At 40.4% G+C, this 16,184-nt stretch overlaps 1 protein-coding gene across 1 annotated transcript in view; it reads right to left on the bottom strand.

Moving 5' to 3' along the window:
- Cpne8 (copine 8) overlaps positions 1 to 16,184 on the bottom strand; it is a 190,495-nt gene that overhangs the window by 45,203 nt on the left and 129,108 nt on the right. Inside the window, exons 11-12 of the mRNA XM_040753968.1 lie at positions 13,966 to 14,041; positions 899 to 952 (exon numbers count right to left, since the gene is read on the bottom strand). Of these exons, the coding sequence (XP_040609902.1) occupies positions 899 to 952; positions 13,966 to 14,041 (130 nt within the window). The remainder of the gene's footprint in view (positions 1 to 898; positions 953 to 13,965; positions 14,042 to 16,184) is intronic.

Below are 16,184 nucleotides of genomic sequence, written 5' to 3'. Positions count from 1 at the left end.
ATGGATTAGACATGGACAATTTTCTACTAAAGAAAATATAATATTCCTTAACATTTTAAAAATAACTAAAGACATAATTATGTATTAAAATCTGCTAGGACACACATTGAGGTTATCAGAAGGAATAGGATGAAAGGCGGCATTAATTATCTAGTTCCTCTCCCTCTGTGACTGCGAAGACCAGCATGGAAGTCACCTGCAGGGACACAATGCTGTTTCCCACTGTATATTAGGACAAAAGAAAAGCTGGAAAGCAACAGACTCACCAAGCTGAGCTGTGCAAGAAATGGCAATTTCTGCTACTGTGCTCTATAAACCTATCTAGCATTTGAACATATTAATGCTTAATATATGATTAATACAATTAAAGGAAAATTCAGGGCTTTGTTTCTTCTGAGGAAAGTTAATTTTAGGAAAAATACTTAGTTGTTTTTTTTTTTTATCTGAAAATAGGGTGCTCTTGAGTTTTTCTGTTTTCTGACTGCATCTGCCCCGCCCCCTAGTCCTGACCTCCCCAGCACACCCACAGCTGATATTTGAGATTCAATCAGTGAGAGCACTGAGCTCCTGGGTCAGACTTAGGAGTTACTGGAGAATGCAGTCATTCGGAGCTCAGCCTTTGCTGGATTCACTCTACTGACTCCAGCTGAATAGAGAGGTCAGAAGAGCACCTCAGCCTCCCTTGATAGAAGCCAACAGGGAGCCCATATACTGCCTCCATCATCTATCCTCCAGGAACATCCTCCCTAGGAAGATAATGCTTCCAGTGTATGCCTTTGTTTTGAGAAGCTAAGTGAAGTAAATCAATTTCTAAGATGATCTCAGTATGTTCCACATTGTTAAGGTCGTTTGGATCCGTGTTTTTAACCAATAACAAATACCATTGAATATGACTTACTGTCCCTGAATTAGTGTATTTTTTCTTCTTTCCTTTCTTCTTGGGATTCACCACCTGGAATAAAACAATTAAAATGTTAGCTACCCTCAGATTAAAAAGACATGTGTTCCAACTTTCCAGGTTCACTTCTCACACACTCATAGGGTAGTGCCTTTACAGTAACCCTTGGGTACGCACACTCACGGTATGCCTTTATGGTAACCCTTGGGTAGTCACTTACCAACTTCTCTGCTAAAATCTCTAGTGGCCACCTTTAAAACAAGTCTTTTGCTCCTAATAGCTTTGATTCACTTTGTTTTGATTATCTACGATCTGGTATATATTTTATAGGGATCTATTTTGTATATTTATGTTTATGTATTTATGTGAGAGTGATTGTGTAGGTGTTTGTTTGTGGAAATGTGTGTGTGGCTGTGTGACACATGCATGGGGGTGCTCTGGACAAGTTTCCCAGAAAAAAAAGCTACACCCTCAAACTGAACCTCCTGCATGGCTGATCAGAAAAGTTCACTGATAGTGGAGAGGTAAGTGAGACAAGGCAAGACAGTGGAGAGCTTCCTCATCTTGCATTCTTGCTGAGGCCATTTAAGGCTTAGCTGGAATTTGATCTCCATAACGGAGAATCCCCTAGGAAATTACCCAACTGTATTCTAAGAACTGAAGCCAAAATGCCCCAGCTAACTTGGCTTCTGTCAAACTGACTGCTTCTTTGAAGACCCCCTGTAGCTGCCAAGTAAGACACCAGGCATTTGTTGCCTTCAAAGATTCTTTTCTCTGAATGTTTGAGGCTATACTTGGGTCCCTGAATATCTAAGTGTAGTCCCAGATGACTGGCATAAAGACTTTCAATTGCCTATCATGTTCCGAATAGTCATCTAGGTGGGCTCTCTATAATAGGTAGGATGTTGCCAGTCCAGAGGAAAATTATCTTCTGCAAGCTTTAGTCCTCTCAATAGATATGTATTTGCCTCCACTGAACCGGGTCTAACAGCTTTGTGTACATTAGGTAAATCTTTTGGTATGTATAAGCAAATGTGTTTAACTTGGAATGTGGTAACTTCTGAGACCTCTACCTTCCAGCAACCACAAAACTAAGTCTTTCATCAACAGTGTCTGAGACTGGCAATAAGGACGTCTTCCAATTGCCTGTATCCTGCCTCTCTGATGCTTCTGCCAACAAATTTTCTTTTTACTGTATATTCAAACTTTATTTTTAGTACTATCGTATTTTTTTGTAAACTAAATTTACTACTGTTCAATGAGTCAACTTGCAACACTGGGTTTTAGCATATTGTGGAAGGTCCAATTCAATGCAATTAATAAAAATAAACTTTATTTACAGAATTATATGCAAGCACTGTTTAACATTCACATTAACATCAGGTCTACCAATGCATTCCTTTTAAAGTCTTCATTTATGACTTTCTCTGTTATTATAAAAACTTCAAGAAACATCTTCCACTTTGGAACATAGAATCTGGGGTAACCTAAATCTACGTTCCCAAGCCATAGTCACTTTTTTGGCTCCAGACACATTGTCTCTTTTCATTTTGAGGTGAGAGGACCAGGGTGTGGGATCCCTGGCAGCTGGAGGAATAGGCAGTCATGGGTGCAGGGAATGAACCTCGGTTCCTTTGGAAGAGAGGCAAGTGCTCTTGACCACCGAGCCCTCTCTCCAGGCTCAGACACATCTTCTGGGTTTAAGTGAGACCTTTAAGATCAAAGTATCTAATAACGAATTCCTTGAAAAGAATCATAAACCGACGGTGGTAGCACATACCTGAGAGAGATGAGACAGGAGGATTGTGAAATTGAGGCCAGTCTGGATTACACAAGGGGGAGCTAACCTTCCCCCTCCAAAAAAAAAAAAAGGCAAAGAAGGAAGAAAAGGAAGGAAAACCATAGGTTGCTAAGAAAAGTATAACTGAAAGACATAACTTGGCCTTTATTAAAACTTAACAGCAAATCACCTAAGGTGTGTATATTCAAAGACATATCAACAAAGCTAGTTGATAATGTTTAATAATCACACAGATACCCATTACACAGTAGCTGGTAAGGACAGGCTTGTGAACACGCTGTGGCGGGACAGTTGGGCTGAAGACTGCGGCAAAATCAGAATAAAGATACAATGAAAGAAAGGAAGCCCTTTCCCCCTGGCTTCATACAACAAAGGGATCAGGCTCAGGCCAGGTTGCAGAGAAAGAGCCGAAGCCCTTCTCCACCTGGGCTTCATCTAAGGCACACATCACATACGAGAAAAGCCTCAGCGCACAAACAGGAGGAGCTGGGGCTGGGAAGAGAATAAATGTCCCAGAAAGGGTCACATTCTTGGAAGCAGCACTTTTGGGGGCTTTTCTCTTACTTCATTGGTCCAATCTAACAACATGTTTACTAAAAGTCTCTGTTAAGTTTCTCTGTTAATTTTCAAATGAAAAATTATATAAACATAACTGCACCAAGCACTGATATTCAAAATCTTGGTTTTCTGAAGTATACTAACCACCCCAGCCAACTGCATATATTCATAAAGTCTATATGACTATAAAATTTCCTCATACACACTGAGTAAAGGCTTTCAGTGTGGCTGCTTCTGGGCCACACACACAGTCCCATCCATAACCCCTTACCAATTTCTCTTAAGTAAGCACAATAAACTCCTTGGTTCTGTAGGGTGAGCATTGATGGCATTGAACTTTGCTTTGCCGTTAGGACCACATGAAGAGGGGATAGACATTGCTTCCTCTCCCCTAGGGAGAAAACTCACATAGTAGATAGTCAATTCATTTGTTGATGCTGTTATGTCTCATGGTATTGAGAAAGAAAAATATCAAAAGATATATAGATGGGATTTGTTTCAGTAAAGGATTTATGTATGCAGATTAAGGTGGATGGATATTTACAGAGTGGGAAAAAATGAAATGCTTTTGCAAGTTATTAAGGCCTGAGTAAGTTATTTGAAGTACACAAAGGATGAGACTTAGAGATAATACATTATAAAACATTATATAGTACCTTGCAATAATAGTGACATTAAGGTTTCTAAGGTCTTTGATTAACAAAAACTGGCTAAAATATATGTTGAATCAAAGTTTATGTAGACCTATTTGGCTATTCAAATATTATACAGTAGTGAAAAGTACAGGATCGGGTCACTGATCTTTTGGGTGTTTAATAACTACACTTGGAGGCTAGTGTAATGCAGTCAGAGGGATTGAAAGGGAGATTATTTTCACGTTTGATCTCCAAGGTCAATGAGGTCCCAAGGGAGAGCAGGCCATCTCTAGAAATGTTCTGCAACTGTGGAGAGTCACCTGTTCACTTGTTCAGGGGGTCATAGAACCCTACTCAGTGAATTAACCTAGCATTCATTTTACAAAAAGAAGACTAAACACACAGGATAGATTTCTTTGGTGCTTCCAATGGAAGCCACAGCCAGGACAAGCCATGTTTGGCCTTGTCCTCATGTAGATGGACAACTGATAAAAGGAAGGCTGGAAGCAACAGAGATACCTTGTGGACCAAGTGACGCCTGAGGACCGAACCCTCAACTAGCCTTAGCAGCATATAAACAGAAATTAATTTTGGCTACCTGCATGATCTTAAACTTCCAGCAGGAAAGTATAACCAAGATTAAAATGTTTGGTGTTTCTCTAACAATTCAAAGTATGACAGTCCTCAGGAAATATACTTAACCGTATGAAATGTTATTTGAACAAATACTTCTCACTAATGATCCTACTACACCACACACACACACACACACACACACACACACACACCAGATACAACACAGGACCATGGCTTACATCAGTAACTATGTTATCTGTGCACAACTGAGAAAAACATGTCTGCCTATCTTCTTCAGTACTGAGGCCTAGTCGAAAAGCTGCATAAGCTGCATCCATCAACTACAGAACACTATCTCTTTCTGGAACAGCACCTCTCAGAGTCCTAAGGTGTCATTCTATGCCCCAACCAAATGTTCCCTGATTGCCCTGTCAGCAAACTCACAGGTTTAGGGTATTATTCATAATACCTAGGTTGTATCCTTGGAACTTTTCTAGACAATCCTATAAAAATTCTTCCTCTCTTTAACTTTAACTAACTTCTTTTACAAAGCCTTTGGGTGCTCGCTCCCTATGCAGGAGTCTGATGTAACTGAAAGATGATTACAGTTGCCCTATCTACAGGGCTCTGGTATATGGTCCAGGCAGCTGTCTGATTATATTTCACCATACTAAACAAAACTCACATTAATCATGATGTTAAACTCCCCATGAGATTGTAATAGAGGAGATTCAACTGATGATTCTGAGTTTATTCTGGCCAATGAAAAATACCTCAAGCTCTTCCACCAAATCAATGTCATTATTTGTAATGGACAGCGGTACCAACAATCAACCATTTTGCCTAGAACACCCACGACAAAGATGGCCTTCTTGTCTGTTATCCAATAAGGGCAAACCTGATCCAACTATTTTCTTAACTACACTCTTAATGTCAGTTATAGTAGTCCTGCCAGTCTCAATTTTATACATTGCAGATGCTACTTACTCATATAACACAGTCCATGGATGCAGACTGTCATCACATGGTTGCATTTATGGTTATGTGTTGTTCTGTATCGTTGCCATCTGTTAAGGTTTGTCAAGGCCCCTTAGATGGACCCTGCTGCCCTTTCTACATCTCCCTTTTGTAAACTTGAAGCACTTAAGAGAGATCTGTATCTGAAACCTAAAAGAAGTTTGGGTGACCTCAGAAACAGTGGCTAATGGACCATTCATCTCGCCACTTTTGTTGCCACTCTGAGCATTCTCTTTCAGGACTCAGAACAGATGGATGAAGGCCTCTTTGCAACATTAACCACTCTGTCTCACGAGCTCTCGGGAAACCTTAAAGAAACCTCAGATCAGCTTAACACCATTTAGTGCCAACTCTGTCTTTGGCTGCTGCAATACTCCAACATTAAAGAGGAACAAACAGCCTGACTACTGCTAAGGAGGGAACTTGTGCCCTCCTCCAGGAACAATGCTGCTCCCACACCAACTAACCCTATCTGGTTCCAGGTTGGCCTCAAAGATGCAGAGACCAGATAAAAATTCAGTGACAAACCTTTTTCTGTGAATGACCTTTGGCTCCCTCCATCTTTGGCTCCCTACCTTGAGTACCCAGTGCTCATCCTCATACTTACAGTTTTACCCTGTCTTTTAAATGTCGGACTTACTGGAACCACCTCCCTGAAAATAACCAGATTCTTCTCTATACTTGAATGGGAATATTCCACATGAGCCTCCTAGTGGTTCACACCCTACAACAGCTCTGTTCCTTCCAGATACATCTGCAAGAAGATCTTTTGGATGCTGTGGAGGAGTTCTGGCTGTAAGGAACCTTCAACCCATGATACATTTCTTTACATTGGTTCCCTATTTCCCCTTGTTCCTTCCCTTCAGAGCTGTGTACCCCATGCTGCTTCTGCTAGCTTGTATTGGTGCAGCACCCCTGGCAGTGGGAGCAGTCACTGCCACCTGAATCACTTTCACCTCACTTGTACTATACACAATCCTTAGCTTCATACACTGCCACCCTTTCTTTACTTCTGATGCTTCATCTCCAACTCAAAGTGAAATATGCTCTCCACTGGGCACAAAACCCATCCTGATCATTCTATGGCCTCTGCTCTTCCATTTCCACACATGAGAGACAGGTACTCATCTTAAACAGGACTCATCAGCTCTTAAAGGGAGCCAGTTCCACTTACTCATTCAATTGTTGGGCCTGACTGCCCACTAAGGTCCAGGATTCCTTGCCTGCCTCACCCGCTCATTACAATGTATCCATACCCCTCTCATGCTGTATCCTTACACAATGATCCAGCCTTTCCCAGGTCCTATACCAAACAACAGACCTCCCAAGACAGCTCTAATTTTCCCAGCCTCTTACTATTGTCTACAATTTCTATAATCCTAAGTGGTGAGACATTGCTCTCCTCCAACTTAAGTCTATTAACATCTTTCCCATTCTGACTCTAATCACTCCTGCTTAATACCCTCAGCTCAAGACACAGTAGGAATCCTTCCTTTGTCCTGTCTATGGACACCCATCCCCTCTCACCAGCTCCTCTCTGTCCCTCCCACTTCTCCTCTTCTTGCTCCACCTTCACTGTCTGGGGTTATCTCTGCTTCACTTTGTGACCAAATCATCCATTTCAGTTTTCTAACCTTTTAGACGTTTCTCTAGGCGTGCATGATGGTGTTAACATGACTTGCCGCACCCGATCAAGTTAAAGTCCTCCTCCTGCAATATGACATCAACCCAACCTATCCTCTTAGATCCTGGGGACAGAGCTTATCTGTGCTCACTGTAAACCCCCGTCTGTAGGAAGCAGCTAATGAGAGGATAAGTTTCCCCTTCTTTATATCTGTTCCCAGGTCTGGAATGAAGGGTTAATTACCTACCGACTTGCTGGAATCAACCAGTTCCAGACTGCAGGGGAACTGACCTGCAGATGAACTCTTCTATTCCCAATTCCAGTTTTTCTACCTATAATACCCACAATACCCCACCAAGTGCACACAGTCTCACTTCTCACTGCAATTAACCGCTCTGCAATTCTGCCTAGAGGTGTCAATCAGATTCAGGGGTGGGGGGATCCTTTATTTCCCTAGGGCTCCATCACTGTCTTTCTATCCTGCCTCCATCTATAAGATAGGATTTTAGGGAAACAAAGTACAAGCCACAATCAGTATTCTATGCTAAAGTAACAAGGCACGAAACAAGGAAGTTTTGAATGAGTCCTTGCCATTGTAGGGGCTCACAATAAAACTAAGAACAAACTAAATTTGGTAGAAATCATAAAATAGGAATTGGCTTATTTATTCATTTGATGAGTTTTTGATGTTTTTATTATGTACTTCATCAATCCCTTGATTGATCAGGTTTTTCCTGAAAAGCATGCCCTGGTGACACAGGCTACCGCTACAAACTCAACGGTTTTTAAGTCTGAGGAGGCTGTTGAGGAGACAAAGGTCAGGTTTCACCTAAAGGCTTTGAGTCTATAGTTCTTCAAAATTATTTAGAGAACACAGTACTAAACTAAGCAGTATAAGGGAAACCAGAATAATGTGAAATAAAAATTACTGAAATTAAAAAAAATGAATAATTTCAACATTTTGAAAACTTATATGTCAGCACTGCTGTGTCTAAAGTCATCCATCATAGCATTCAGCATTTAGCTCAGGAGAAAAGCATTTTCCTAGATCTTAGTGGAATTTCAACCACATCCATCTCTCTAGCTCCTAGGACATCAAGATCAACTGTAGTTACAGACAGATTAGTTCAGGGAATGTGATTTTGTGATTAAGTTACAAGAAGATTTGCCATGTAGTCACATATGGCAGGTTCAACCATCAAGAAAACACCCGGTACCCTATGTAACTGTGATCACAGTTATCACTTCGTACACTGAAATGGGATAGAGAACTTACATAAAATGTGGAAGAAGAAGTTGGGAAAAACCAGAAACAATTTTTTTTAAGAATATGGAAAAACTAAGGCTTGGTCCAAAATTGAGGTTCATTCATTCAAACAAAACGAAACAACCAGATCTCACTGCCTAGCCCCACTCAAGCTTGTCTTTCTCAGCTCTGTAGCAGAGAGAAGCAGGAATCTGAAAATCACCCATAGGACAGACATTGGCTTATCAAAAGGTGCTACTTACAAAGAATTAGCATTAACTGACTTGCCTAAAATCTCCCTACAAAAGCCTGGTTAAACAGTGTCTGACTTGTCTTCATTTGACCTAATTCAAAGCTTGAGAGCTTGGGAAAAGATTCTTCTCCAGGATATTTATTGAAAATAGTCAGTTGTGGCACAGAGGGGGTGAGGGGTTTTGGAGGAGAGAGGGAGGGGAAACTGTGGCTGGAATGTTAAATAAAGAAAGAGAGAGAGAGAGAGAGAGAGAGAGAGAGGGAGGGAGGGAGGGAGGGAGGGAGGGAGGGAGGGAGGGAGGGAGGGAGAGAGAGAGAGAGAGAGAGAGAGAGAGAGAGAGAGAGAGAGAGAGAGAGAGAGAGAGAGAGAGAGAGAGGAGAGGAGAGGAGAGGAGAGAAATCTAGGGTATGAGATGGCTTTTGAGAAGTGTCTCTCAACTTTTGTTTTGGGTCAAAACTCCTTAACTCCTTTAGGAGTCATATGACACTTTCACAGTTGTCTCTGAAGACCATCTGCATGTCAGATATTTAAATTGCGATATATAACAGTAGCAAAGTTACAAAGCAGCAACAAAACAATTCTATAGTTGGAGGTCATCACAACATGAGGAACTGCATTAAAGTGTTGCAGAATTAGGAAAGTTGAGAACCACTGATCTAGAGGGAGTTTTTTAAAGTTTTAGAACTTACTAATTTTACTATGTGTACTCATGCATGTCTATGGGTGCTGGTGTATTCAGAGTTTGACCCTAGAGCTAGAATTGAAAGCAGTTGTGAGCTGCATGGTGTGGGTTGGTGCTGGGAACTGAACTCAGATCCTCTGCAAAGACCCAGAATATGCTCTTAACTACCCAGCTATCTCTCCAGCCCCAGAAGGTTTTAAAAAGCACAGGCCAGAGCCAGCCAAGGGGCAGCCAGGAAGTGTAACATTGTGAACCAGCCCCCACAGGTCATATGCACCTCCCACTGTGCCAGCCAGGATGCTGGGGAGGAAGGGTAGAGAAAGAGGGGCCTGAGTAGGAGGGAGAGCTGGAAAAAACCATGGGGAAGGACAAATCATTAGACAAAAAAGTGTAGGCAAAAGGGAGGAGGGAAGCAAATGGCAATAGTCAGAAGCAGCTGAGTTACAGACCTGCCTGCAGAAGACAGAGAAAAGGAAAACCAGCCTAGGGAGTGGAAGAGAAAAAAACCACCCTATGGCTAACCATGCATAGAGTCTGTCAGTGGTCCCTGGCTCCCTGCTTGTATCCAGGGAAACATTTTCTTTAACCAACTATTCAAAAAAATGGGAGTCTTTTTAGTAGCTCTAGAAACATTTTTAAATGGGAGCAAGTCCTACCTCGTCTTGTTTTTCTTTTAACTGTAAATGATTTTTTTAAGAGGTGAAATCATTCACTAGTTGTTTATTTTTGGTACAATCAGAGCATAGGAGGATAGTGGATTAGAAAAGGCTGTGGCTGTCCAGGGGGTCAGTGTGACAATCCATAGAGGGAGCTAGTTTTATAGTCTACAGCACAAAGCTTACTTAATTGCAGTTCTGAGTCTCACCCGTGCATTTATGTCTGGAATATTTTCAGTTGCGTCTGGTCTCGTGTTTCTAGTAGAATAGTTTCCTACAAATTCACTCCCTAGTTCTTGCCTTATCTGGAATATAATCCCTCTGATCGTGGCAGTTCTTTTTCTTAATGATTGTGATACTATTCTGTGAAAGATGGGAAATTAGAGCCGGGCGTTGGTGGCGCACGCTTTTAATCCCAGCACTCGGGAGGCAGAGGCAGGCAGATCTCTGTGAGTTCGAGGCCAGGCTGGACTGACAGCCTCCAAAACAGAGAAACCCTGTCTCGTAAAACCAAAAATAAATAAATAAATAAATAAATAAATAAATAAGATGGGAAATTGGAGTATTGCTGTATATGGCATAACATTGGGAATCAGTGGAAGATCATGAGAACTTGACCCTGCTGTCTGAGATATTCTTAAGGAAAACTTGTTGCCAAGTTTGAGCTGAAACATCACAGAGATAACTCCAAAAAGAAACAATTATGAGGTTCTTCAGGAAAATTTTGATACCTGACTTCAGAATTTGGGAACATGTGTTAGGAACTGTGTATGAATTGAAACATTTGTGCATCAATGCTTGACCAACAAAATTTCAGAGAGCTCATGCTGGATGGGTTAGAATACTTACAATTCTAACTCTTGGAAGACTAAGGCAGGAGGATTGCCACAATGCCAGGCCAGCCTAGGCAACAGAATGAGACCCTGGAGAGAGGGAGAGATAGAGACAGAGACAGAGACACAACAAACCCACCAACAACCCTTAATGAAAAAAAATATGCTATTATCAGGTATATTCTCAGGAGGGATGTATGGGTATTCACATGTCTGAACATTTCCAGAAAGCATTGGAAAGCAATGATAGAAGTCTCTACCGAAAAAGCAAGAGAAACCTAACACAGTTTTTTACATTATTGGATCGGTATGCTAGCAATACAAAATGTCCACAGCCCTCACAAAGAATTCATTATTTTAAAGATCTAATTCATCAGTCATTGAATAAGTAGCAACAAACTCTGGGATCTCTCTCTTTCTCTCTCCCCGTGTTGTGTGTGTGTGTGTGTGTGTGTGTGTGTGTGTGTGTGTGTGTGTGTGTTGTAGATGGAACTCAGGTTTTGTTTTTGTGTTGTTTGAGACAGGGTTTGTCTGTGTAACGTCTGAGCTGTCTTGGAACTTGCTTTGTAGACCAGCCTGGCCTCAAACTCACAAAGATCCACCTACCTCTAACTCCTGAGTGCTAGGATTAAAGGTGTGCGCCACCACAACCTGGCAGAACTCAGTTTTTACATGCTAGGCCAGTCCTTTGTCATTGAGGACAACTCAAGAACTTGCTTTATTGATTCAGCCTCACTATACAGCATACATTGGACTTGAACTAATGACTCTTCTCTGTCAGCTTCTTGAGTGCTGGGATTACAGCTGTGTGTCACCATGCCTAGATGTCCACTGACATCTTAAAACTATGCACGAAGCATTGTGTTTAACTCTCTTCAGCCTGATTTCTATTGATAATATTTATCAAAAGAAAAAGTAAATATTTATATTGAACTAATGGTACCAACATGCCTCCAGGACATTTAATAAGAAAATCCCCTATTTAGCTTCTTTGTCATTTCATCAGTTGTCATACCAAGGCTAAGCACTGATATGTGCAGATTATCTGATGTTGCTTTCATTGTCCATATCGTCTTAATATCCTTTCATTGAAATTTTTTAGTAGAAAAGATTATTACTCTATCTTTGTCTGTGGCTGGAATCTTTCTTGGGCTGAGTTTGGTCTCTCTATAATTTCATAGGTCAATCTGCACACTATCTGTTCCAAGCCAAACAAATGACCACTGCAAACACTATGTCAGTCTTGCTATTACATGTGGAAATTTCATGCATCTCTGTGTGCCTAGAAGGATACCAAGCCCAGTAAAGAACACAGAATGCAGAATAATGAAAATACTTTAATGAGCCAATGAATGAATGAACAAACAAAGCATGAGTGAAATAACACTCTCAATGAAGTCAGTTTAGTGGTATCCTGGCGGAGAAGAGGTGTCATCATCCACTAAATACTGAGACTTACTCTTTTGATACTCATATACATTAAACTTTTGAATATGTATAGAGAATGTTCAGGTAAGGGTGATCAACGGTCAGCAGCGTTTATCCCAGATTTGGCAGCTGAGGGCAGATGTAATTTCAGTATGTGTGGTAAATATGGGTTTCTTTAGAGACCGTGTAGTGCCCTGGCATCCCCTTCAGTCTCTACCTAAGTGAAAATGCTGACTGTAGTTCTCTGATATAATACTATGTCAATAATAGAAAATTGAATAATTTTCTTTCTCTGATTAGGAACTGGTTGATTAGCAGTGGATAGGGGAGCAAAACATAGCAGCTGAAGAAAAAACAAGTTAGGATTTGTGTATGAAATAAGAAAACATTTCCCAAGACTTAAACAGGGATGACATCAGGGGGCATGCTAACACAAAGTGGGGAGATCTCCCAAAGCTTCAACCTTACAGAAAGAACTACAGGCATTGAAGGAATTCAGAGACCAGGAGAAGTAGTCTTCTCGGACAAGAGGACACCAATGGGATACATAATACAATAATGCATAGTATCCACATATCTACATACAAGTAACATTATAAAATTTTGAAGATTGTATTTATATATTCAGAAACACCCCTCCAAAAAATTAAATAAAAGGAGGCCAGACATTACAATTTGGGAGAGAGAAAGGGTGAGTAAATATAGGAGGGACTACAGGGAGGAAACAGAAAGGGGGGAAATGATGCTAATTATATTTTAACTTGAAAAAAGAAAAAGAAAAATGGTTTCCAGTAATAGAGAGGTGGCTTAGTGGTTAAGAATGTTGGGGCTTTTCCAGAGAATACAGGTTCTGGTCCAAGCACTCACATTAGGAAGCTCACAACCACCTGTATTCCCAATTCCTGGGGATCTGACAGCCTTTTCTGACCTCTGCAGGTGCGCGTGCATGCGTGTGTGTGCGCGTGCGCGCACACACACACACACAGACATATACTTAAAAATAAATTAAAACTATGTAACAGAAAGTGGGAGAAAAAAACTTCCTAGGCAAATCTTAAAGCTCAAAATCGATAGACCATGTGACTTTAGAGCAAGAATAAAAGAAGACTAATTGCCTGTGTTAATACAGGGCTTTGGGGATTAACCTAACTGGAGCAGTGAATAAATAAAATAAGGACAGACACACAGACATACACACAGAAGGTCTGGGATGAAAGGGAGGATGGATGCCACTTTGATGGAGCTCACCAACCCCAGCAGCAACCCAGAGACCTCACTCAGCACACTTATTTTACACATCAGAATCAAGGAGACAGGTGGACGGTATAAAGAGAACAAGGAAGCAAATTTAGCTAATCTTGGTAGGAGGTCTCTGTAAGGAAGCCCTTTCAGGTTGCAGTTGAGCAAAAATCCAAGGTTGATAGGTTCTTCGTACACTGTCAACATTTGTACTAGGACAAGAGGAAGGTTTTGGCACCCCTCAACAATGCATATTCACTTGGCTTCATCTGCTCTCCATAAAAACCTTCATTGAATATGATATATCATCTAAAACAACCATTTAATAAGTAAAAATGATATTGAGGGAAAAATGACTTAACGAATTTAAAGATTGTAAATGTTTGTGTGTATATACTCTCTCACATACACATGCACTTGCATGTTCTCATTTTATCTTTGGCCATTATCTTTGGAACACAAAGCAGTGTAAAGCAAAAACTGCTTATACCACAGGAGGCAAAGCCAAGGGCTTCTTACCTCATAGACGTTGAATTGTGACTGTCCTCTAGAAAGTTCCCGATAGCTTGTTGTAAATTCTCCAATGAAATCATGACTGAAAGTGAGAGGAGAAAAAAGTATGTGGCATTAACCTTGCTCAGTTCTCATTCATGTTTCTAAACATTTTATGTAGCAACTGTTTACTGATTATGAAAATGTTTAATATCTTAATGAACACAATTTTATAATTTAGGCAATCTCTTGAGAGACTGATAAATAATTTCATTGTCCCTTAATCTAAAATTGATATTCAACAACTACATTTCATTAATATTTAAATATTTAACTTACCCACCAAAGTTAGTACTTGAAACATGAATAATAGCATTAGTGATATTTACATCTTAAGCAAATGACAATCCTGCGTTATCCAAAGGATTAATTATTTCTCTAAATTTAAAACATACTGCTGACATTTGGCCCTCAGGCAATTGTGATTCACCAAAGGAAGAATATATATATATATATATATATATATATATATATATATATATATATTCAGGGAAGTGGAGTGTATGGTCAACCTGACAGAATTTAGATACACCTGGAGATGGCCCTCTAAGCTGGCTGAAGATTATCTTGATTGAGCAGATTGAAGTGGGAAGACTCACCCACTGTGGGCAGAACCATTCCCTAGGTGTGTCCTGGAGGTGTATGTAGAGAGAGGGAGCTGTACAGCAGCATGCATTCACTATTCAACACTTCTGACTGATGATGCCACATGACCAGCTGCTTCAAACCCTGTCACCTTAGCTTTTGACCCTTGATGGGCTGCACCTTAAATTGTGAATGAGGATAAGCCCATTCCCCATTATGTAGCTTCTGTCAGAGTTTTTTGTTTTTTGTTTTTTTTTTTGGTGTCTTGAGACAGGGTTTCCCTGTGGCTTTGGAGGCTGTCCTGGAACTCGCTTGGTAGACCAGGCTGGTCTCAAACTCACAGTGATCCGCCTGCCTCTGCCTCCAGAGTGCTGGGATTAAAGGCATGTGCCACCAATGCCCGACTCTGTCAGAGTATTTTATCACAGTAACAGGAAAGGAATCTACAACAGGACATAAAATACTATACTAAACAAAAGTAGTTTCTGTTTTGTGCCACAGTGTTTTTTTTTTTGTCACAGAACTCACAAACTGTTCGTTGTCACAAATGGGTGTCACCATAAACCCTATCTGAATTTAATGTTTACCTGTAAATCTCTTAAAAAGTCATGAACCTTCCCTGGTGACCAGCAATAAGCAATGTATAAGCTGTGTTTAACCAACCAAAAATTAAATTCCAGAATGTAAGATTTTGAAGAAAAAGATTAATTGAAATCAATTACATAACATTTCTTTACAAGAGAATGTTTTCTTTTTAATTTTATTTAAATAATTAAAAAGAATTTGAATACCAACTGCAGTTTCCCACCTTCTCTCCTCCCAGTACCCCTTCCCATTTCCAATCTACCCTCCTCCCTATCTGCTCTTTCTCTTCCATTCAGAAAAAGGCAGGCCTCTCTTGGTTTTGAGCAAAGCATGGCACATCAAAATGAGGCAAGTTCTAGCTCTTCTCCTTGTATCAAGGCTGGGCAAGGTAATCCAGTATGGGGAATGGGTTTTCAAAAGCTAGCTAAGCACCAGGAACAGGTCTTGATCTCACTGCTAGGAGCCTTACAAGTCATATGAGGTACAACTGGTTTAATATCCAGCATCCCAATTTCCCTTATGTGAAAGATCCTGCACATCCAACCCAATGTGGAGTCTCCTTTTTAGAGCAGTCTAAACTTGACTTTTGTAATTGATGTTCAAATTTAGATTTGTATACATGAAGATGTCAAAGGAGAGAATTGAAGTTAGTAGTGTATTACAATGATGATGTGAAATCCCTAGAACACAGTCTTCCAAGTTACACATGAAAAAGTATACAACAGAACTTTGGAACTGGTGCTTTAGTTTTTCTATGTGTCTTATGAAACTTGGATAAATGAAGCAATTCTTTTTACTGTGGGAAGTGCAGCCTCATACCCACAATGTCTTCTTTAAAAAAAATCTTGCAATTCTCTTGGGTCCTAGTGATTCTATTTAGAATACAGCCTCTTCCCCATGCAACTTTCAGGTATCTGAAATAGTAACCACAGAGATGAAAGTGCTGAAGCACTTCAAAGGCTGTGATGCTAATGAGTGTGATCTGACCTGTAACACTGAGCTCTCAGTGAACAGTG

This window comes from Mesocricetus auratus, unplaced genomic scaffold (genome assembly GCF_017639785.1).
Source record: "Mesocricetus auratus isolate SY011 unplaced genomic scaffold, BCM_Maur_2.0 Super-Scaffold_100010, whole genome shotgun sequence".
NCBI classification, from domain to species: Eukaryota; Metazoa; Chordata; class Mammalia; order Rodentia; family Cricetidae; genus Mesocricetus; species Mesocricetus auratus.
This window is presented reverse-complemented; position numbering and strand designations above follow the sequence as displayed.